Below are 22,927 nucleotides of genomic sequence, written 5' to 3' on the forward strand. Positions count from 1 at the left end.
TAATTATAAAAACCATTTCTTGCTTTTGATCTCATAGGTTACATGTTTAAAGCCAATGAATTTTTATTATTTCTATTTATTTTTATCTTTCCATTATATTATAAATTATTTTCGTAAAAATAAAAAAAAAAAACAATTTCTTTTATATGTAATATATGGAAGCTGGGAAAAATTGTTGTTGGTTCATGTAAAATCTGTTTTACACATGTAGGTAGTTGGGCTCATTATTGCCAATAAATTGTAATTGGGCTTATTCTCTGGCCCAAACCCATCTATTGTTAGTTGAATCATCTTCACCGGCAGCAAACGAAGTTCCCCAGAGCCATGCCCTTCTCAGGAGGAGCAGCAAAACCCGAGAAGACGACACTTGATCGAAATTCAGCCAACGCTAAGAATTAGTGTTATAAGTTTGTTCCTTGCATTTTTTTTTCTGCCTAAATTTCAGTTATGTTTGCTTTACTATACACTAAACAACTACAAAAGCTATATCCTTTTTGACACATTTTTGTGATTTAAGGTTTCTTCAATGTAAACCAGTTATTATTACCAGATCTTTCTCATCAGATAACGATTCAACAATTAGTAATCAAAAACAGCTGAAAGAAACCTCTTTTACAGTGTCCTACCTCATAAATTCGTTTGGGTTGTCACCGGAAGCCGCTAATTCTGCTTCCAAGAAAGTGCAATGTTTAACCCTAGAAACTGCAGACTCTTTCCTTGCTCTTCTCGACAAACACGGTTTCTCCAGTTCCCAAATAACCAAATCTGTTGAATTAGACCCACGGATTCTTTTATATGATTCTGAGAAAAATATTTTTCCTAAGCTTAAGTTTTTCTCTTCTGTTGGGGTCACTGGGCCAAACCTTGCAAAATTCATATCTTCAAACCCATCAATATTACGCCAGAGCTTAAGGAATCAGATTATTCCTGCTTATGAGTTCCTCAAGAGTGCTTTGCTATTTGATGATGACATGATCATTAAAGCTATGGGCAAGTCATCAAGATCAAGAATTCTTCTATGTGATGTGGAAAAGATTTGTGCTCCTAATTTATTAGTCTTGAGACAAATTGGAATGCCACAATCCGTTATTCAGCAGTTATTGCTGCATAAAGCTAATTTGCTATGCTTTAAAGCTGACAAGTTCTGTGATAAGATCAAAGAGCTTATTAATATGGAGTTCTGCCCAGCAAAAGCAAAGTTTATCCATGTTCTTGCTGCAATTCTATGCTCTAGATCAAATTGGCAACATAGAATTGAGGTTTATGGTAGATGTGGTTGGTCTAGAGATGAGATCATGTCAGCTTTCAAAAACAATCCTCGATGCATGACTTTTTCAGAGAAGAAGATAGTTGCTTCTATGGATTTTCTCGTTAATGTGATGGATTTGAAGCCTTCAGCAATAGCTGCAAATCCATTTATGCTTGTTTACAGTTTGAAGAAGAGAATCATTCCTAGGGGTTTAGTTATTAAAATTTTGATGTTGAAAGGTGTATTGGAGGAGAATTTCAATTTCCATTCTGCGTTGGTATTAACTAACAAATGCTTCAGAGAAAGGTATGTGGACAAACATAAGGACCATATTACTTATTTGCAGGATGTCTTTGAAGGTAGGATGTGTCCTCAAGAGCTAGGCTTTCAATATAGGCACTAACATGTTTATTACTAAAGATTTGGTGAACTTATACAGCTTAATGTATGTATAGCAGGGGAATTTTTGAGACTTTTTTCTACTGTTGATAATCTGGTGGTATAGTTTGTCCTGAATCCTTAGAACTTCAGTGAAAATTTCAGGAAGATTCCTGCTAAACTGTTTGGTATTCAAGTCTTGTAAATGAAAATTGATATTTTTTTTTTAATCTTTTTATTAACTTTCATATTGAGTTTACTGCCACTAAACTGGGAGCGGCTGGTTCATTGAACCACCGGTTTCGGTTCATGGAACCGGCGGTTCAAGATTTTTAAAATATTGATCCGGAACCGGCCCTTGAACTGCCGGTTTTGGCGCGGATTCGGTTCATGGAACCACCGGTTCAAGATTTTTAAAATATTGACCCCGAACCGACCCTTAAACTGCCGGTTCCGGCGCGGTTTCGGTTCTGGTGCTGTTTCGATCCCAGTTTCCAGCGATACATGTGTTAATTTTTCGAAAAAAATAAAAATTCAATTATAATGCGTCTTTATTTAAAAAAATTTAATGTGAATTTAAAATAAAATACTAGTAAATTTATTTTAAATAACTTTTAGAATGTTGATACTTATATAAGCAATAAAATTAATTAATTTTACAAAATAACCAAATATAAATTATCATTTTATTTTATCTAATGTTATTAATTAAATAAATTATTAGAAAAGTTTTAAAAATGCTTCAAACAATGTCATTTTGAACTAAGTAAACTACTTAAAAGGAAAAAATGTTAAACTCCCATTTGTATTAAACAATATAATTATGTACTAAATTTTATAAAATAGACTAAGTGATTATAATTTTAAAAATAAAAAAAAAAAATTTCTGTTCTAACCGGACCGGAACCGCAAGTTAACCGCCGGCTTCGGACTAGTTCAAGTTCAAAATTTAACATTCACATGAATCTTAACCGGCTCTTGAACTGTCAATTTCAGCTCAAAATTTTGAGCCGATGTCTCTAGTTTATTTACACTACAATTCGATTTCAATTCGGTTTAGATTCAAACTAAACCGGTGGCAATACCTCCACTAAACTATTACTACGCTTGATTTGTTGTTGACAGTGCGTCATATTTTATTAGTGGTGCAAATAAGTCAGAGCTGAGCCTTGACAGAGAAGCAGTTCCTCATTATCTTTCCTTATCTTTCCTTTATCAGTTAATCTCAACGGAGACCAACACCACAAAAATATATGACTACAGCTAAGAAAGAAATGTAGGGTAATGAATAGTGCACTATAATGAAACACAATCACATTCCTAAAGGAAAATTTAAAAACAATTCATTATATTGGTATATATTTTACAATGAAACATAATTTTAAGCTTAGAGATACAAACAAATAATTATAAAACCTGACAGAAGACAGAATTAACATCCGACAATAAACCAGGCCAACTCCATGAATACTTGTTACATTCTTCCTAGATCCAAGGCACTATAGAGCCTGATTTTCTCAGCAAAAACATATTTGACATCAGGGATCATGAAATTATCCACCTTGATGATTGTACCAATCCAAACCATTTATTTACGTCAAAAGTAGACATCTTGCTAGGCTCAGCTCATCTTTCACAACAGACCAAATCACACGACACTTTATGCTTCTTTATTGACTTCATCCACTGTCTGAGTCATCAGACTGTTCCTCCTCAATTTCTCTTATGCTCTGCACAACATCATTAACTTTCTTGGAAATATGTTCTGTGTGCTTTTCCAAATCCTTTAGAATCAAATTTAATTGTTCTTCATATGCAGCACATCTTCGTTTACATTTTTGTCTCTCGTTGTACAACTCAAGGGATAGTTCACGGATTCTCTTATCCTTCTCATCCTGCAACATAGGTAACGTTTGTACATTACATAACATTCTAATAATAGATTACAGATATACTATTCTAAAACAGAAAAATATAAATAACCAATTAATCTAACACATTAACAATGCATGATTCTTAATGCACCCAAAATCTAATTGGAACTCCACATCACAGGTAGCATATATCATTAAGAAAAGATATGCTTTGGGAAATGCTCCCAATCCAAGTCCTTGGTTTCTTGATGGCAAAAGTTGATTCAAACTGTCATTGGATTAGTAGCTCAGCGGTCAAGTATTTGTCTCATGATAAGGAATTCAGATCCTGACACCTCTTTCCCCACTAAGAATCTCCAAAGTATAAAAGAAGGGGGAATTCCAACTGGAATGTGGTTATGAAATGAAATTTTTAGGATTATTCAAGATTAGTAACCATATTTGTGTTGCTTGGTATCTTGTGTTACGGGCTTGAAGTGTAACAGCTATTACAGCATGATCAGGTTTAGCGATTTCAGCACACATAGCCTAGCAAACTATCATGTTTCCCATTCTGGTGTGAAGGATAAGCATATGGAAGAAAGCTTTAAGAAGTTCATTCAATTATCATTTCAATGGGGAAGAAAGAAAACTCAAACATACCTCACTAATTAAGTGCTTTCCAGAACCCCGCCATGGAACTTTACTGGGACTCATTAGTTTATGAGTATGTTCTTTAACAAATTTGGTTACTACCCATTTAACCCCATCTCTCAGAGCTAGCCTTATCATTGCTTGACAGCCCTCCCTGGTGATTGGTGGTGGGGGAAGAACTCTGTCTTTTCTGTATACATATTTCTTGGCACGAAAACCTTCTTTTGAACAAACAAAATCTTGGCCAATAACTTGATTGTTAACTCTAGAACGACGATTATGGTGTATACGTACAGTGAAACCAGCACACCTGCCATAGGAAATATAAAATTCTCTGGCTTCGTCCCTCGTGTTGAACTCCATGCCTATATATGGTTCTAAACCTTCAGCATTTATAGTTAGTCCAACATATTGTTCTGATACATTGTCTTCTTCACTTACACAGAAATCTAAGTTATTAGGGAGGTCATCTTCTATCCTCCCATATTCATAGGATTCAGCTTGTATTTCTAGGTCGCTTTCATCTGAATCGAACCCATGGCCAGATTGGTCATCCATTATACTCTAAAACAAAAGTTGATAAATCATTCTTGGTGTACTAACATTAAAATTCGGCAAGAAAAAGGAACCTAAAATACAATTTGATAGAATTCATAATCAACTCATCATTGCACAATGCTTGAAGAACAAATGCCAAGATAGAAGTAACTATAAGATAATACGGCACAACTAATAAAGTAAGAGTAACATACTTTGTATGGAAGACAAAGGACTAAAAATAAACCAAAAAGAGGGAAGAAAACCATAACAAGTTATACGTTTCAAGTTTTTCTGATTAGCACACATCAGAATGGTGCAAGACAGGCAAAATTTTTGCTGTACGACAAATTGACTAATAGGATGAAGATGTTGTAATGTCAAACATGCTTGTATATCAACAAGAGATTTTGCTTATACCCCTTTAAATCCTTCAATGCTGTGATGTAACCAAAATATAAATGATATTTTACCATTTCCAAACAAGGGTGTAGCAGAAAGATAGTGTTAGATCCGACTTCCAAAGAAGAAGAAAGATACATTTGTTATGGAAATTATAAAGGCCCCATTATCAAGATTGATTCAGAAAAATAAAGATCAATGATGTAATCTGATGTCCAATCCAAGGACTACTAAGGTGGATAATATAATAATGCTAGGTTCATCATGCGTTTACAGCGAGAATGACATCTGGCCACATCATCTGGAACATCAAATATCTTTGACAAAACTCCATAGAGAAAACACAAGGAATCATCCACGAAAGGAAATTAAACTTATAGGGAAAAACAAACTCAGGATCTAAACTTTTTTTCATTCTTAAAGCCTCAAAACAATATTATGCAAACAATTTCCTCATTTTGAAGTGTTAACCGCCATGGAGGCAACTGCCTTGCTAAATGAGTAGGCACGATAAAGTTCCAACTAGAAATTGAAAAACCATATATAAGTTAACAAAGTGAATTTTCTGAAGAGGCAAACAGGCTGAGCACTTATGTAATTTCCCATAAAAACAAAAGAACTTCTGAAAAAGTTTTCAAGCTTGCTCATGAGGTAGTCAGTAACCAAAAACCAACTAGAACTTCAAAAAGCAATATAAGTGAAGGAGGTGAATTTCTTGGAGGGCAAATGGGTTGAACTCTTACCTACGAAATTTCAAAAAATAAAAATAAAAATAAGAACTCAAAATTGCAAGTTTGCATGTTGGTAAATCATCAAAGGTAAAATACGATTATCAATCCATGAACAAAATTAGTATATCGCACCTATTTATGAACAGAATTAGAAATGAAAAGAACACGCAAATAAACGAACTTGCAGTTTATATTCATCAAAGAATAGCCAGGAAGATGAAAACCAAAATCGCAGTAAAGGTTTATATATATATAGAGAGAGAGAGAGAGATACGCACCACTGAAAGCAAAGTATTGCATGACAAAAGGTGTTGCCTTTGGAATTGAACAGAGAACCTCTTAGATTGCAGATTAGGAAAAGCAAATGGCGAACTGGGCTTTGAGAGTCGAAAGAGGAAAGTTCACTAAGACAAAATAGCGAAGCTAATCCGTGCCTGAAGCAGTGGAGCTGGAGGGCATGTGGCTGTGAATTACCAGAGTGAAAGGTCAAGGCCCAAGTCAAATCAAGCTTTCTTCGTTCTTTTTTTATTTGTACCGTTAAATATTATTGTTTAAAATTTTGTTACCGAAAATTTTTAACCATTAAATTTAAAATATTTAAATATAAATCATTAGATTTTGTTTTTTAAGGGATAAATCATTACATTTAAAATTAATTAAAAGTAACTCCATATCATATGTTAATAAGATATTTGTTTTCTATTTAATATTTACTTTTATTTATCTAAAATTAACAAATAATTATAAATTTTCATTGTTATAACATTTATTATGATACGAGAATGAAAACACTGTCAATAATAATATAAGACGGAAAGATCTGAATTCCTACGTGGAGATTAAAATAAAAGTACAAAAATACCGAAACACAAAATAAAATCGCGGAAATTTATTTAATTTTCCATACAATCTGAAAATAAGTATTCAAAAATGAAAACAGATTCTTATTTTCCACCCGCTTTCCAAATGGGAAAATATAGCATTTTCCCTTATTATTTTCCTTGCAATTTTACAACAATTGCTACAGCTATTGTTCTACGGACATTGTGGTGAATTTCCAGGACCTCCAAAATACAAGTTAACTCCAAAATCATTCCTTTTGCTCTCAATATGCAGATCATAGCAAGAAGGATTTGTTACGTAAGTTATAAGCTCGTCAGCATCTCTCGATACACCTAAACCATCTACATATCTAAGATTTCGAATTCGACAAGCTTTACTGAAACCTTCATTAGGAAAATGCCCACTTCCCATCTGAGTATTTGTATGGTGGCCATTTGATCTTAAATTTACAATCTCTCCTCCCCAGTTTATCAATGTTGAACTTTTAGCTAGACTTGTAAATATCGTGGAAGGCCAATATCCCATATTTTCACCTTGCACTTGCAACCACCAGTTGCCACTTTTCGTGTCCTGAAACAAATTGAATACATATCATATATAGATATAATGCCTGAAGGTTGATCGAACATTTTAATTATGCTCTGCAAAATCAGCTATTTTAGTAGCTATCAGCTTCGTTAAACTGTAAATATTAATATAAAAGTTATACTGAAATGCTATTGGAAAAGTTGAATGGAGAAAAAATATATTACCTTGTGTATATCTATGTCTATTTCATATTGCTTGCCCTTGTCACCATAGACGGAGACTGGTTTCATCGCAGAACCAACACCAAATCTATGGCTGGTTTGCACAAAACCAGGGCATTCAAGATTATAGCAACCTGTATGCTGATAATTGTCTCTCTAACGAAAAAATAATTATAACAAGTTATTTTTACAAACAAATAAATTAGATAAGAAATTTAAGAGAACTGAAATAATTGCTAAATTACCGTCCAATATGTAAAAAGCCTTGATTCTTTTTCACCATCCTTAGCCTGAAATCACAATTTCACAACTCCATGATTTCACATTCCATCAATCCAAACGATGTTATATGATAAAATAGTCTCAGTATCAAACCTGCCAGCCAGCCTCAATGGTGTTCATATCGTCTTCTGGGCCTGCTACAAGCCAAACTTGAGCTATACTAAATTCTCCAGCATTAGTTCTTGGATTCCACAGACCAAATGTTGCATGTGCTCCAAAGTATTCCCCACCTCGGGCAGAAACTTGGGCGTACTGATTAATATAACCAACGAGAAAAGATAAAATAAAATACTTATGGAATTTGCAAACCAAGACATAGTCTAGTGGCAAGTATATATACGACTCGGCGATAGATCCGGGTTCGAATCCCCCTTTTTTAATACTCAAAAAAAAAAAAAGCTTATGGAATTAGTGCAAAGTACCTCATGAGAAGATGTAAAGGCTAGGCTTGTGTTTGGAAGAATTGGACTAGCTTTCTTATGGTTAAATGCTTGTGTTCTTACAATTGGAATTGTTCCTTTAGGGCACTTTCCTTTCATATTCCAATGTTGAAAGGGGATAGTATTGTTTCTTCTTATGATTCCACTAGGATTTGAACTGGGTCTCATCTGTACAAAGCAAAAGAAAAAGTTTAACCTAACATGTCTTCCAAAGAAAAAAAATATCAATCTAATTTAACTTAATACTTTAATTATATTTGTGTAATTATTTAATTAATATAAAAATAGTAAAGGCAACTGGGTAAACAAAAATCAATGTAAATTAAAATAAAAATATCAAAATACAAACTAAATTTAACCAAAAAAGAAAAAAGAGAAAAAAGAAAATAAAATCATATCTTGTACTCAATTTAATTTAAATCCAAAAATAAAAATAAAAGTTAGGGTATTTGGGTAATTGCATAAAAATTGGAGAAACTCTTACTTTTCACCATTTTTTTTCTCTCCAAAATTGAAGGATTCTATTTATGTAGGCAAGAGAGGAGTAAATAAATTAATTTTTCTTCTTTTAATATCCGAACAGGCTGTAAAAGTTTTTTACCGTTCCAGTAAAGTGATCCGGAGGGCCAGAGGTGGCCCCTACCCCCTAATAAAAATTTTTTTTAAAGAATTATCCTATAAAATATTGAAATTTTTTGTTGTCTTTTAAAGAATTCTGTCTCGTTCGCTGTGAAAGTCGAACTTATATTCTCACACCTACATAAATTGACTTCGCTTACCATCTCAGCTAACAATTTATCGATTACCAATTGTATATTTGATACAAATAAATAGAAAACCTGTATTTTATGATATTTGAGAAGCGGATGAGTAAAAGCAGGTTGTTTGTAGATATCAACACATTCAATTATATCACCATCCTCAACCTGCAACAATTGAAATTCAAAAATTAAGAGAAGAAAAGACACTTTCAATATATTGGAAAATTTTAAATTCAAGCTCAGAAATAAATTATTCTAATCACAAAAAAAAGTACTAAACCTCTATTATGTGTTCCTTCTTATGTTTAATCAAATCTGAAACGTTTCTTCCATTGACAAGCTCAGGGCTTAACATGTAAGAGAAGCTGCATATCAAGAAAAATACCCAACTGCTTAAATTGCTCCAAGGATTTTTAGTAACCATTGCAAAAACGTGAAATTTGATTATTCTGTCTTCAAATTTCATTATACCTGGCAATTATTTATAATACTGGGAATCCTTGGAATGAATCGAAGAAAGTATTCTCCCTAATATACCATATATGTTTTCGTTTCCATTTTTGGATTTTTTTTCCTTTAAAAATCTATAATATAATTTATATATCTTATATATATTTAATATATAATAATAATTAATAATTAATAACTAATATTAATTAACGTCTTTAAAGGTTTCTTTATTTTCATTATTAAAGGTTTTTCTATTAAAGATACATTTTCTTTCAATGGATGCTATTAAAGATACATTAAACCTTACCTACGAGTTGTAACTTTATTGACAATGCAGGCTAGGCATATGGAAGAGTACTTAGGTTCAATTCACACTAAACACATTTACAAAAAAAGGCGAAGAGCTTTAACTGTGACTAAGTCCGAATCCGATATCAATCCTTAGCAATCAGGGAGCAAATACCGGTAGTTTATATATATATATATATATATATATATATATATATATATATATAAAAGATTCATTGAACCCTAATCGCCTATTATTAGTATGTATACACTATAAAGCACTAGCTTACTCTTTTAAGTGGATTTGCTGATTTTCGTTACCAATTTTTGTTGTTTGGAAATTACATAAATAATACTCTCATATCCTTTTAATTGGATTTACTGCATATAATTTATTTTTTCAAAGAAATCAAATTAGAAATATTATTAAGAGAAAATTATTTTCAAATATGAGATATAAATTAATATATTTCTATATTTCTATATGAATTAATATATTTCCATATGGGATGAGATAACAATTCCTTGAATTTAGAAAAAATTAAATAATAAATCTAATTATAATTTTTTTTATTTATATTTACTTTATATTTTTCATTTAATAGTTGATTTTTAAATAAGAAAGTTGAAGTTGTCAAATAAATTTAGACTTGATTAGTTTAAAATTAAAAATTTTAAAGTCAATTTAGATAAAAATATTTCTTTTTGCATTTGATTGGATATTAAAAAAAAATGAAGGATCAATTTAGTCCAAATTTTTTAGATCTTATTTTGTGTAAATTTGATTAAAAAATTTAAAATAGTGCTTTTTGGAAATGTGAGATTGAATATCATACCCAAATAGGATATTTCCAAATATCCAATTATATCATCAAGATTTTTTTTTTTTAACTTTTTCTAAAAGAAAATTATTTTTCTTTCAATTATTAAATACTAAAAAATAAAAAATTCAATAATTATTTAAATAAAATTTTTCTTACTTTTTTTTAAGCATTGGAGCTTTATAACACTTTCTTGAAATCCTTACTAAAATGGAATTTGAATATTTACTCATAGAAAATCTTAATATTATAAATTCTTATAGTATTAAGTTGGGCTTACTGTGATCCAAATGCAATTGGGTTTGAGTCATTTTCTGGCCCAAATCCATTTTGATTTCTGAGCTGAATATGAAATTCTGCGTCCCTTTCATCTTCATCAACAGTTGAAAAGTTCCCAAGAGCCAAATCGCTTTCTCATCCCTCAGATTCTGAAGAAGCACACAAAGAACAGAAAGATGTGCTTCAGATCAACCAGCTGTGTTATGCACTCGGTGCTTTTGCAGAAACAAACTGAAAAACCCTAGAAAACAACATTTGATCGAAATTAAGCGAACGCTAAGAATTGGTCTGTAAGTTTGTTCCTTGCATTGTTTTTTCTGGCTAATTTTATTACATTCAGTTATGATTAGTTTACTATACACTAAATCACCACAGTTGCTATCTCCTCTTTTGAGAAATTTTTGTGATTTAAGTACCCTTTTGCCGTTTCTTGAATGTACACCAGTTATTAGTACCAGATCTTTGTCATCAAGCGTTAGTAATCAGAAACAACTGAAAGAAACCTCTTTTACAGTGTCATACCTAATAAATTCATGTGGGTTGTCACCGGAAGCTGCTAATTCTGCTTCAAAGCAAGTGAAAAATGTAACCCTAGAAACCGCAGATTCTGTCCTTGCTCTTCTCGAGAAACACGGTTTCTCCAGTTCCCAAATAACCAAATCTGTTAAATTACAACCACGGATTCTTTTGTGTGATTCTGAGAAAACTATTTTTCCTAAGCTTAAGTTTTTCTCTTCTGTTGGAATCACTGGCCCAAACCTTACAAGATTCATATCCTCAAACCCATCAATATTAATCTATAGCTTAAGGAATCGAATTATTCCTGGTTATAAATTCCTCGAGAGTGCTTTGCTATTTGATGATGACATGGTCATTAAAGCTATGAGTAATCAATCAAGAATTTTTGTACAGGATGTTGAAAAGATTAGTGCTCCTAATTTATTGTTCTTGAGACAAATTGGAATGCCACAATCTTTAATCAAGCAGATCTTCGTACATCGTCCTAGTTTGCTGTGCCACAAAGCTGATAAGTTCCGCGATAAGATCAAAGAGCTTATTGATATGGGGTTCGACCCTACAGAAATGAAGTTTATCCCTGCTCTTCATGCAATTATCAATTACTCTGAATCAAATTGGCAGCGCAAGATTCAGGTTTATAGAAGATGTGGTTGGTCTAAATATGAGATCTTGTCAGTTTTCAAAAAATATCCTCAATGCATGACCCTTTCGGAGAAGAAAATAATTGGTATTATGGATTTTCTTGTTAATGTGATGGATATGAAGCCTTCAGAAATAGCTGGAACTTCTTGCAATTTTAGTTACAGTTTGAAGAAGAGAATAATTCCTAGGGGTTTAGTTATTAAAATTTTGAAGTCGAAAGGTGCATTGGAGAAGAATATCAGTCTCTCTTCTGTGATGGTAGTAACTGACAAATGCTTCTTAGAAAGGTATATGGACAAACACAGGGAGCACATTCCTTATTTGCAGGATGTCTTTGAAGGTAGGATGTGTCCTCAAGAACTAGGCTTTCAACCTAAAAATGTTTTGGGGCTCTAACATGTTATTTGTCATATACATTCTCTTATAGCTTAAACAGCAAAGAATTGGTGAACTGATGAAGCTTGGTGTATAGCAAGAGAAGTTTTGGGACCTGTTTCTACTGGGAAATGTCAAGAAGATTCTTGTTAAGTTGTTAGGAATCTTGACATTTTTCTTTTGGTTTTCTTTTTATTAACTTTCCTACTGTTAGACTGAGTTTACTGCTGCTAGCAGGTTTGTAATTCTATCATCTAATTAACTTTATGCAAAATTAATTGAAATTTATTAATTTATATTACTGTTGGTAAAGATGTACAATTAACCTAAAATATTTTAGATTAGTATTTAGTTTTTATAATCTAATAATAAATTTTCACAACTCTGGAGCTTTATTTTGAAATATTATTAAATGATTATTTTTCTTTGCTGTCTTTCAACTAAGTAATTATTTTGTTAATCTTTTGTTAAATTGTAAAGTAATATCAATTTTATCATTAACAAAACTTCAGATTTTCTTTTTTTTATATCATTATCAAATCAAATTGTGAGAAATTTTTTTATCCTAAGTATCACTGATCTTAATTTATAAATAAGAATTAATGGAAAATAATAACACATACATGTGTTCAAATCAAATTGTTAGATAAAATTTGGTTTTTTTTTTTTTTTTTTTTTTAATTCGATATGAAAAGTATCTTCTTTTAATTTTTTTAGTTTACTAATGACAAAAAGAAATCAACTAACTTTAATAGCAAGACCATTTAGTTTGAACGATAACAAAATAAAGAACTGTTTAATTGACTTTTTCTCTTAAAAAAAAAACTGTATAATTGATTTTTTGAAATGGAGATTCTAACTTATAATTTTCACCAAATTATAGGGGTCAAATATAAATTGAAGACAATATTTTGTTACAACAATTTTTATATGATATCTTAATTTCCTACCTAAGTTCAATCTAAATTACATCAATAGTAAAATTAAATAATTTCAAGTTTAGAATTTATTATTATTATAAGCATTGTGATGACAATATTACAACCCAAATTATAACCAGAATTATGATTATTCAGGCTCAGTAAATGACAGAGTTATGTAAATGGTTATAGTGATATGGCAATTCTTGAGTTGAAATTCAACTTCTATGTCATCACAGACTTCAAAAGCCAGAAACTGTGTCCTCAATAGAAGACTATAGGTCTCTGCTATTCAAGAATTACATTTTCAATTGCAACATATTGGGATGCCATTAATAATTTTCCATGATGTCCCCACAAGCTTTAACCAAAATACTATGCACAAGGGTTACCATTAGCAAATATAAAGCTTCAAAATTAGATTATCCGATCTATGAAGCAAACAAGATTTTTTGACTGCATTCTATTCAGAATCTGAACCATCAAGTTCTTCAAACTCAAACTCTCTTACTTTATTAGCTACTGATTCAATCTTTAATGCTAGCCGTTGTGTATGCTCCTCGACATATTTCAACACCATTTGTAGTTGCTCTTGATAAGCAGCTGATTTCTTTTTCTCGCGATGCAGTTCTGTGGATAGCTCCCTGATTTTCAGATCTTTCTCATCCTGCAAACAGAGACCAGCAATGTAATATACATGGTTCTTAGGGAATACAAAATTTTTCCAATCGAATTGAAGAACAGTTAAACACATAATGCAATAGTTATTTGCATTTGTTTTCTATTAAGACAATAAGAACAAAACCGATAACCATGCCATGGAAAAACTAATCTGGAAGTGCACCTCGTTGAATGCAATCCTATGTGATCGTCGAGGTGGTATTTTGCTAGGATTCAGTTCATGGCTGTGTTCTTTTATGAAACCATAAATGACCCATTTTCCTCCATCTTTTGCAGCTATCCTTAACATTGCATTGCATCCCTCTCTAGTAGCAGATCGTGTTGAAAAATTTCTGTTTTCTCTCTTTGTACATTTTCCTGCACAAAAACCCTCTTTTGAGCATACAAACTCTCGACCAATTATTGAGTTATCTTTAAGCGACCGACGTGTACGATTGTTTCGTATGGTAAAGCCCATACGCCTTCCATACATCTCATAGAATTCCCTAGCATTCTCCGCCGACTCAAACTCCATTCCAATCGCTGGTTCCAAAGCTACAGGAAAACTTTGAACAGAAGGCTGAACTATGCTGTCATTTCCGTCCAGATTATCTGATAGCTCATCATCTGTTGTTTCCTGGCCATCAAAAGTTTCGTCTAACCATCGCCTATAGTTTCCATTTGAATGGAATTGTTGGCCAGAAGTGCTTGCCATCACAAACCTATCAAAAATAAGAGTAGAGTCAAGCATGGAGCCAAAAACCTCAAAAAAGGAAGCAGAAAAGCATATATAAAATCAAATATAGGCCAAAAAAGGTAAGAGAGGGATGAAATGCCAATTGCTCGCAGATGAGATGAATATTATTCAATCTTCTAACTAATGCCTAACCATGCCAATAATTCCATACAAATTAACTTTGCATACATCTCATGTTTGAAATTTTAATCAAGCCTGTTAAGTTTATATGTTGGGGTTTCATTAAAGGTGTCAGGAAGATGTATGAATTTCTTTGGAGAGAAATCAAGCACCATGGTTCTAAGGACTCAGAAGAAACTAGGTAGTATCATCAGATTACTTATTCAATTTACAGAAATGTAATTAACAACAAAAAAATATCAAGATTGGGGAAAAATATTTAGCAAGGAGGCCAGTCTAGAAAATCATCTTTTTCAAATGAAGGATAAATGAGTTGATTTAGACTCCCAAATCTCAGTGTTACAACAAATACATAGTTTCTTTTTGATATTATAACCAGTATCTACTATATGTCTAGATAGAAGCTGTCTGTGTCTACTAGCTCTTAATTCTAGCAACCAATATAGCAAGCAACCATCTGATCATGAAACAGATTCTCTACTCTACCCATCATATTCCCCATGTAGAAAAAATAAAAACGCAAAACAAGCTTAAAATAAAATGAAATTATCTCCAGAACTAGAAGGATAGCTTGTTGCCTCTGCCAGGTACATCAGCATTGCAAATACCAATTTAGGCCCATGGCATCACCTTTACAGTATCAAAACCTACAGCAGAAATACAAATAAGCTATTAAAAAAGAATGAAGAAATCCCAAATAAAAAGCAAGTGCGCTTCTACTACTTCCTATTTCAACCTACTAAAAGTAAGAAAAGTTTTCACCTTTCTGATGCCTCTATCAGAGGACAAGATCCAATTCTAATTTCTAAAACCCAAACAATTATTATAGTAGAAAGCTGAAAGAAAAAGACAGATTCAGTTTATTATACATAAATTTATACAAATACAAGTTGAATTAGTAGATAAGCATCAATCTCCTAATCAAGATTCATATATCCACCCACACAAATTCAAGAAAATTTGAACAGAAAAGGAAAAGAATAGAAACTCTAATTTCTTACCAGTGCAAGATTTCACAACCAAAGAAACCGCATTTTGGAAAAAGTAGGATCCTCTAATTAGATTTCTCACTTTCCGAACTCATATTCGACTGTTCAATACAGTACATAGGAAAAGCCAAAACCCCAATCTGAGGTTAAACAAGAAGCTAAAGTCAAAATCCTAATCCTCTATTTCATTTTCTTTGGTTCAAAAATAACCGAAAAAAACACAAAAGAGGTATTGTTGCAGACTTGCAGTGCCACTGGAAAGAAAGGCTTTGAACACATATTAATAGAGGTTAATTACAAAACAATCCCTGAAGTTTTGTCTTAATATACATTTCCGTCTTTGCAATTTCAAAAATATCCATATTATCATTAAGTAAGATAATTTCAATTATGCATATATTAGTAGAATACCCCCAATCATATATGGTATTTATATACTTTTGTATTTTTATTTCATTGAGTTAAAGATTATAAAGTTAAGAAATAATGCTTAATTTACCTTCTGAATTTACTTACCATGTATAATTTACATAAAAAAAAATTGAACTTTTGAATTAATTTTAATAGTTTTTTTTTTTAAAAAAAAACATCAATTTGGCCTTTCATATGAGCCAGAAGAAAAGCCAGCAACCTATTTCATTCCCAATTCAAATATGTAAATGTTTCTAAGCTGAAGAATTGTTCTAGGTTCAACATGTCTCTCCAAACATTACATAATTTGGGTTTTGCTTTGCAGCTTTGATTCATATGTACAATGTTGGGGACCAAAGTACAAATAGCACCAGCTTTAGTTAAAACTACTTTTGAACCCTAAAATTATTTGCACAAATTACATGAATTAGATGCCTCTGAGAGTGTGCAAAGTTTGCAAGTCACTCATGCAGTTAGATGAGTTTTGATGAACATTTGCTTATTTACAGGAACTCAAATTTGCTCAGAAACTTGAAATGTACGCCTGATCCTAGCATCTTCACGGTAATTTCTGTTTTCAGATTCAAGTTCTCTGATGTTGCAAACAATGCCTTCAACTGTTCTTGATAAGGACTCAGTATGTTCTTCAATGTATGTCATAAATGTCTGCAGCTGTTTTTGACATGCTGCTAACTGCTGATTTGCTCGATTCAGCTCAGAGGATAGCTCTCGGATTCTCCTATCTTTCTCGTCCTGTGACATAAAATTTGATGTGGGTATTAGAATTATCATCCCCTGATGTAGATACCAATGAGCAAATATATCAGATCTTTAATGGAATTAAAAACTCAGGTTTTTAATACCACAGACCTTGACAAATTCAATTGGTCCAAATGGACGATTCTCATTCATCTGCTATTTATTAATATTAACAAGGGAAAAACAAAACAAATGCACTGCTTCAAACTTTATTTGGCAGGGACATTCAAAATATAACTTACAAAGAACAAATGCTGAGATACAGAATCGCCTCTTAAACATATCATGCTACAATACTTGTAATGCAAACATCACATATATGACTATGAAAATAGACACATAAGCACGATAATGATCTATAATTTACTAGCTATTGACATAGTGGACTGCCTCCCCAGCCCTGAAATTTAAAGCATTTGTACAATAGATGAATAGACATAGCATCAGAGTGAATAAATGACCCCAAAACTTCTAGATGACCAACTCTTTTACTCGACGCTCTTCAAGTTATTCTTCACATACAATTTAGGTAAACTAAAAGAATTAGTCAAATGTTCTTTCTCAGCAGCCAAAAAAAAGAAGAAATTCATCAAGTCATTTCACCGAAAAATTTGAGAGGCTTTCCGGTTAACAAGGCTGCTTTAGAAACTCAGTCAAAGGAAACACTTTAAAAAGTATTTGTTTAACATTTTATTTTGGTTTATTTTCAGTTTCATGATTGTTAAGAGAGAAAAACAATGGAATCCCACTCCATAAAATAACTCCAAAGACTCCATCTTCCTAATAAGTTGTGTTGCCTTTCTTGTAGAGAACAGAAAGCAAGGGCTAAACCTACGATGATACAAGGAGAAAAAGTGAAAAAGGATCGACAACCATAAATCTTGTAGAGATAAAGCCTACACCACGTGGAAATGGAGTAAATGAATCTCCATAATTGGCTCCGGCTAACTTCAGATTAAGGTTTAGTGGAATCTAAGTATCAAATCTCAGCTTGGGCTGGATTTTTCAGTTCACTACAATTTATCACATTCTACTATGGGCTACAATTAGAATGATTACCTGAGATTTAGTTTTACTTGAACTTCAATAGTTGCCCACTCTAACACTAGATAACTTAGACAAAAATGCCACTTCTAGGACAACCGACAAAAAATCAACTTTTTAGCCAACAGTTAACATAGAATGCCCAAGGGGCAATTCACAAAACAAATCAATAAAGAACTAGCTCCAATTCCTTCTTTTTCTTCTTGCCTTTATTTATTTACTTTTTGAAAGTTACAAACAGGTCCTTATAGTTATACCCAGCCTACCTAACACAAGCAAGAGACAATAATCCAACCCAGTCTCTTCAAATAATCTTTGCCTTTTATATAAATTGCAGTAGCACCAAATGAATGTATTGAACTTAACTGTTGTTATTCACCCTTCTTCTTAAAGAACTGGATTATAAACATCATTCAATGAATTTACTGATAAACTTTAATGAAATTTAGGTCCAAACCTCATCTACGCAAGACACTGGTAAAACCAATTTTCGTAGTCATCAAATTTATTGTACTATATTGATCTGGCATCCTACTTTACTTGTGGCTGGATGTGGAATTATTTTAAGATTGCTGCTACCACAATATGACAAGCAACTAAGATCCCATATCCCCAAGAGAAGATTTAAGAGTCTCAAACTCATTAGTAGAAGATGTTAACTATAATTCAAAGTCCAATGGAATTCAAGTCATCACTCTTGGAGTGTCGTAATCTGTAATACACATAAGAAGCTCCGATAATACAGTCTACAGAATTCAAAGGTCCAAAGACCAGTAATGCCACTTTCTAATTGGCAATTTACAAAACTCAGTCATGTCTGTGCATCATAAAACATGTCAATGAGGAGACAATGTTACTAACTTATTATCCAAGGGAAGGAAACTTACTGGCGTTAGCTGACCCGAAGAAATTACAAGAGGATGATTATGCTCCCTCACAAATTTTGTGACAACCCATTTCCCAACCTTGTCTCTCTTCACCAATAGCATAGCCATACAACCTTCCCTTTTGCTCTCTCGTTTTCGAATACGAACTTGCGCTGTCTTTTGACTCTTGAGAAAGCCCTCTTTATTACATGCAAGATGACGAGAAATAATTGATCCATCATGCTCAGACTTACGAGATGATATGATGCGTGTTAGAAATCCTATCCGTCTAGCATATTCATCATAGAAAGTTTTGGCAGCTTTGTCTGATTCAAATATCATACCCACATATGGTTCTTGGTTCATATCAACTTCACAAGCTTCATCCTCAGTTTGATCACCAATAGCACTTTCCGCTATTTCAATTTTTTCTTCTACAAGACACTCCTTATCAGCTGCAAGTCAACAAAAATGAGACAGTCTATGCAGCAACTTCACTATTGGCCTATGGTCTACAAATATGAAGATTACACATTTTCATGCACAAGCATACACCATCTAGCAGCATCCATGTAAATTCAAAATGTAGTCCTAACCTTTAGTACTTTCCATGAAGCGGTTGCTTTCAATACTCAAAACTGCGCATTTGTACTTTTACATTGTTGGGACAACAGCACCAACATATGCATTTTTAAATTCCTATAAAAATTTCCAACAACAAAAAAAGGTTATTCAAGATACTTGACAAAGCAAACTTAAGAAGCAGAGATTACACTCAAAGATTTTCTTTTGCCATTTCAACTCCAACTTCAAAGTCTACAAGATTAGCCTCAGCTAACCAAGTTTGCCTTGGAATATCAAATGTTCAGTCTATTTAACTAGCATGGACTACCGATTGAGTCCTCAAAATAATACCTCCAAGGAAAATCTACAACACTTAAGGAAATATTCAACACAAATTGAAAGTAATATTCAAGTTACTCTCAAGAAAGCAGAAAAAAGAAAAAAAAAAAAAGAACAACCAACTACATGTCTTGTGCAGAAGAAAAAGAGTAACTGAACCACTGAGCTTAATTGAGTAAAAAAAAAATCATTTCCAATTTCAACTGGAAATTCCAAACAATAAGAGAAAAAAAATCTAAAACAACAAAAAAAACCCCAAATTCTTTCTTCTCTTATATTCTCCCCCTCAATTGCTTTCTGTGTTGAGAATTAGTAGAAAATATATAGAAAATTTATTATAATCCATAATTAGGTTACAGAAACTTAATACTAAATCATGGAAATGAAGGACAGAACTTACTTAATTTTCCGACTCCATCGTTTCTCGTTGTTCTCGCCACTTTTGCTAGGAGAGATAATGTCGATGTCGCAGATTTTTTTTTTTTTATCTTAAAAGTATCAAATTGACCCTTAAATGTTTTTGATTGGTTCAATTACATCTAAAAGATTAGTTTTTTCTGTCTATATTAACCATTGAACTTTTAATTTTAACAAATTGAACCCAAATCTGTTTCACCACTTTCAAGCGCACACATAAATTCTACAAATATGGGTTTTTACACGGTGACAATTAATTTATATAAATTGTAATAAAAGTTTATTAATTTAATTAAATTACACTTTATCTATATCATTAATAATTAATGTGTTGAATATATATGAATAAAATTTGAAAAATTCATTAATTATTTTTTTGTATTCTGAAAATAATTTATATTTGGATAAAAACCATTGTGAAGGACTTATATTAGATGGATGAAGTATAATATAAATAAGTAATAAATTATCTTTAAAATTTCTAATTTTCATATGTTTACTTTAATCCAATAATTTTTCTCTCTTTGTATTTACTCTATATTTTTTCAAATAGCTTTTTTTAAAAAATAAAAAATGGGAGTATATTAAATATACAAGTTGTGGAATAAATTTGTAGTCAATTAGTTTAAAATTTAAAAAGTTTTAATGTTAATTTAGTCTTGTAAGTTTGTTCCTTGCATTGTTTTTTCTGGCTAATTTTCACAGGCTTTCAGTTATGTTTGGTTTACTACACACTAAATCACCACAATTGATATCTCCTTTCTTTATACTTTTTTGTGATTTAAGAACCCATTTGCGGGTTTTTCAATGTAAATCTGTTAGTAATCAAAAACAGCAGAAAGAAACCTCTTTTACAGCTTCATACCTCATAAATTCATGTGGGTTGTCACCACAAGCTGCTAATTCTGCTTCTAAGAAAGTGCAGTTTGTAACTCCAGAAAAACCAGACTCTGTCCTTGGTCTTCTCACCAAACATGGTTTCTCCAATTCCCAAATAACAATAGTTATTAAGTCATACCCACAGCTTCTTTTAGCTGATCCTGATAAAATTATTTTGCCTAAACTCGAGTTTTTCTCTTCTGTTGGGGTCAGTGGCCCAAAACTTGCAAAACTCATCTCTTCATATCCATCAGTATTATCAAGTAGCTTAAGGAATCCAATTGTTCCTGGTTATGAATTCCTCAAGAGGGTTTGCTATTTGATGATGACATGGTCATTAAAGCTGTGAGTAAGTCATCAAGAATTGTTCGACAGGATGTGGAAAAGATTAGTGCTCCTAATTTATTGGTCTTGAGAGAAGTTGGAATGCCACAATCGGTTATCCAGCAGTTATTGATACATGATCCTAGTTTGCTATGCTTTAAAGTTGACAAGTTCCGCAATAAGATCAAAGAGGTTATTAATATGGGTTTCTGCCCTACAGAAATTTATTCATGCTCTTGCTGCAAGCTTCTTCTCTGAATCAAACTGGCAACACAGAATTGAGGTTTACAAAAGATGTGGTTGGTCTAAAGATGAGATCTTGTCAGCTTTTAAAAAGTGTCCTCAATGCATGTGTTTATCACAGAAGAAAATAATTGGTGCTATGGATTCTCTGGTTAATGTGATGGATTTGAATCCTTCGGCAATAGCTGCATGTCCTTACCTTCTTCATTACAGTTTGAAGAAAAGAATCACTCCCAGGGGTTTAGTTATTAAAATTTTGATGTTGAAATGTGTATTGGAGAAGAATATCAGTTTCTATACGGTGTTGAAATTAACTGACAAATGCTTCCTGGTAAAGTATGTGGACGAACACCGGAAACATATTCCTTATTTGCAGGATGTCTTTGAAGGTAGGATGTGTCCTCAAGAGCTAGGCTTTCAATATGGGTACTAACATGTTGATTTGAGTTTCTTTTTTTTCATTCATCTATTTGTCATATCCATTCTGCTATAGGCTTATAGCTTAACTGGAAGAGAATTTTAGACCTGTTTCTAGTATGCATACTCTGTTGGCACAGTTTGTCCTGAATCCTTAGAACTTCAATGGAAATGTCAAGGATATCCTTATTAAATTGTTTGGAATTCAAGTCTTTTAAACGAAAATTGACATTTTTTTATCTTTTTATTAGCTGCAATATTGTTAACATTTAGTTTATTGCCAGTCACCACTGAACTACTGACAATTGAAGGTGCTACCTATCTTATCAGGTGTGTGAATGAGTCAAGCTGAAAAGTTTTTGAGCTTAAACAAGTTCAATTGAGATGAATTGTTTGTTTTAATCCATTTATCTTATATATATATAAATATAGAATAGAGACTGTTTGAGACTTTGAATTGAGCAGTATTGTTAAGCCAAGATTTTCAGCCAAAATTTGTACAGTCGTCGGGCTGTTCCAAAAAAAATAAAATTTGAAAATGGGGAAACTATGTTTGAATATCTGCAGTTTGGAAATGGGAAACTATGTTTGAAAAAATATTTGAAAATGGGAAAACTATGTTTGAAAATAGTTTGGGACTCAAATGTCTTAAACAAAGTCATTTCATGCAAAATGACTGACTTTTAATTTCCAGATTCTCACTTCCAGGATTCCATATAAACAGGTTATTGCGAAAAGTTAATTAATGGAAGACAATTCAACCAAAGAGCAGTCAATATCTAACTAAAATACAATTGGTCCGTTCATGTTATTTTTTTAGAATAAATTTTTTAGTCAGATTATAAGGTCTTTCATTTAATTTTTACATTTTTTTCCAATTAAGCACCTTATAAAATGACGAAAATACTCATTTTATTTTAAAAAAACGCGGACAAGCTAATTGCATTTTTCAAACTATATAGATC

General features: G+C 32.2%; 7 protein-coding genes across 16 annotated transcripts; 3 read left to right on the forward strand and 4 right to left on the reverse strand.

Moving 5' to 3' along the window:
• The first annotated feature begins 155 nt into the window (after nucleotides 1–155).
• On the forward strand, nucleotides 156–1,652 carry LOC105628388 (uncharacterized). The gene is made up of 2 exons (XM_012209782.3): nucleotides 156–187; nucleotides 518–1,652. The coding sequence occupies exons 1-2, from the start codon at nucleotides 156–158 to the stop codon at nucleotides 1,650–1,652; spliced, it is 1,167 nt and encodes a 388-aa protein (XP_012065172.2).
• A 1,296-nt stretch (nucleotides 1,653–2,948) lies between these two features.
• LOC105628389 (protein FAR-RED IMPAIRED RESPONSE 1) lies at nucleotides 2,949–6,287 on the reverse strand. Of its 2 annotated transcripts, none has more exons than XM_020677062.3 (3): nucleotides 6,083–6,287; nucleotides 4,144–4,763; nucleotides 2,949–3,522 (listed from the first exon to the last, which is right to left on the reverse strand). In XM_020677062.3, exons 2-3 carry the CDS (start codon nucleotides 4,690–4,692, stop codon nucleotides 3,307–3,309), a joined length of 765 nt encoding a protein of 254 aa, XP_020532721.1. In that variant the 5' UTR covers nucleotides 4,693–4,763; nucleotides 6,083–6,287; the 3' UTR covers nucleotides 2,949–3,306. The 2 variants fall into 2 exon arrangements, with proteins under 2 accessions (XP_020532721.1, XP_012065173.1); XM_012209783.4 differs by having other exon boundaries at nucleotides 4,144–4,698; nucleotides 6,083–6,285.
• A 376-nt stretch (nucleotides 6,288–6,663) lies between these two features.
• On the reverse strand, nucleotides 6,664–9,343 carry LOC105628390 (protein neprosin). Its single transcript, XM_012209784.3, has 7 exons — nucleotides 9,160–9,343; nucleotides 8,958–9,044; nucleotides 8,101–8,286; nucleotides 7,772–7,930; nucleotides 7,642–7,686; nucleotides 7,400–7,552; nucleotides 6,664–7,217 (listed from the first exon to the last, which is right to left on the reverse strand). Exons 1-7 carry the CDS (start codon nucleotides 9,301–9,303, stop codon nucleotides 6,840–6,842), a joined length of 1,152 nt encoding a protein of 383 aa, XP_012065174.3. The 5' UTR covers nucleotides 9,304–9,343; the 3' UTR covers nucleotides 6,664–6,839.
• A 1,451-nt stretch (nucleotides 9,344–10,794) lies between these two features.
• Nucleotides 10,795–12,549, forward strand: LOC105628391 (uncharacterized). The gene has a single exon (XM_012209785.4). The coding sequence runs from the start codon at nucleotides 11,060–11,062 to the stop codon at nucleotides 12,272–12,274; it is 1,215 nt and encodes a 404-aa protein (XP_012065175.1). The 5' UTR covers nucleotides 10,795–11,059; the 3' UTR covers nucleotides 12,275–12,549.
• An 821-nt stretch (nucleotides 12,550–13,370) lies between these two features.
• LOC149498755 (uncharacterized) lies at nucleotides 13,371–15,958 on the reverse strand. Of its 6 annotated transcripts, none has more exons than XM_089716367.1 (5): nucleotides 15,712–15,958; nucleotides 15,473–15,546; nucleotides 15,289–15,357; nucleotides 14,018–14,555; nucleotides 13,371–13,840 (listed from the first exon to the last, which is right to left on the reverse strand). In XM_089716367.1, exons 4-5 carry the CDS (start codon nucleotides 14,546–14,548, stop codon nucleotides 13,637–13,639), a joined length of 735 nt encoding a protein of 244 aa, XP_089572493.1. In that variant the 5' UTR covers nucleotides 14,549–14,555; nucleotides 15,289–15,357; nucleotides 15,473–15,546; nucleotides 15,712–15,958; the 3' UTR covers nucleotides 13,371–13,636. The 6 variants fall into 6 exon arrangements, with proteins under 6 accessions (XP_089572493.1, XP_089572497.1, XP_089572485.1 ...); XM_089716371.1 differs by having other exon boundaries at nucleotides 15,270–15,357; XM_089716359.1 differs by lacking the exon at nucleotides 15,473–15,546.
• A 450-nt stretch (nucleotides 15,959–16,408) lies between these two features.
• On the reverse strand, nucleotides 16,409–20,261 carry LOC149498756 (protein FAR1-RELATED SEQUENCE 5-like). Of its 4 annotated transcripts, none has more exons than XM_089715871.1 (5): nucleotides 20,083–20,261; nucleotides 19,376–19,478; nucleotides 19,124–19,213; nucleotides 18,801–18,979; nucleotides 16,409–16,863 (listed from the first exon to the last, which is right to left on the reverse strand). In XM_089715871.1, exons 2-5 carry the CDS (start codon nucleotides 19,389–19,391, stop codon nucleotides 16,624–16,626), a joined length of 525 nt encoding a protein of 174 aa, XP_089571997.1. In that variant the 5' UTR covers nucleotides 19,392–19,478; nucleotides 20,083–20,261; the 3' UTR covers nucleotides 16,409–16,623. The 4 variants fall into 4 exon arrangements, with proteins under 4 accessions (XP_089571997.1, XP_089571996.1, XP_089571993.1 ...); XM_089715870.1 differs by having other exon boundaries at nucleotides 19,124–19,234; nucleotides 20,083–20,257; XM_089715867.1 differs by having other exon boundaries at nucleotides 18,801–19,213; nucleotides 20,083–20,257.
• A 553-nt stretch (nucleotides 20,262–20,814) lies between these two features.
• On the forward strand, nucleotides 20,815–21,978 carry LOC149498757 (uncharacterized). The gene is made up of 2 exons (XM_089717991.1): nucleotides 20,815–21,288; nucleotides 21,523–21,978. Exons 1-2 carry the CDS (start codon nucleotides 20,815–20,817, stop codon nucleotides 21,976–21,978), a joined length of 930 nt encoding a protein of 309 aa, XP_089574117.1.
• Nucleotides 21,979–22,927: the final 949 nt, after the last annotated feature.

The sequence above is a fragment of the Jatropha curcas genome, chromosome 1, assembly GCF_041381405.1.
Source record: "Jatropha curcas cultivar XTBG-Jc1 chromosome 1, XTBG_Jcur_1.0, whole genome shotgun sequence".
NCBI lineage: Eukaryota > Viridiplantae > Streptophyta > Magnoliopsida > Malpighiales > Euphorbiaceae > Jatropha > Jatropha curcas.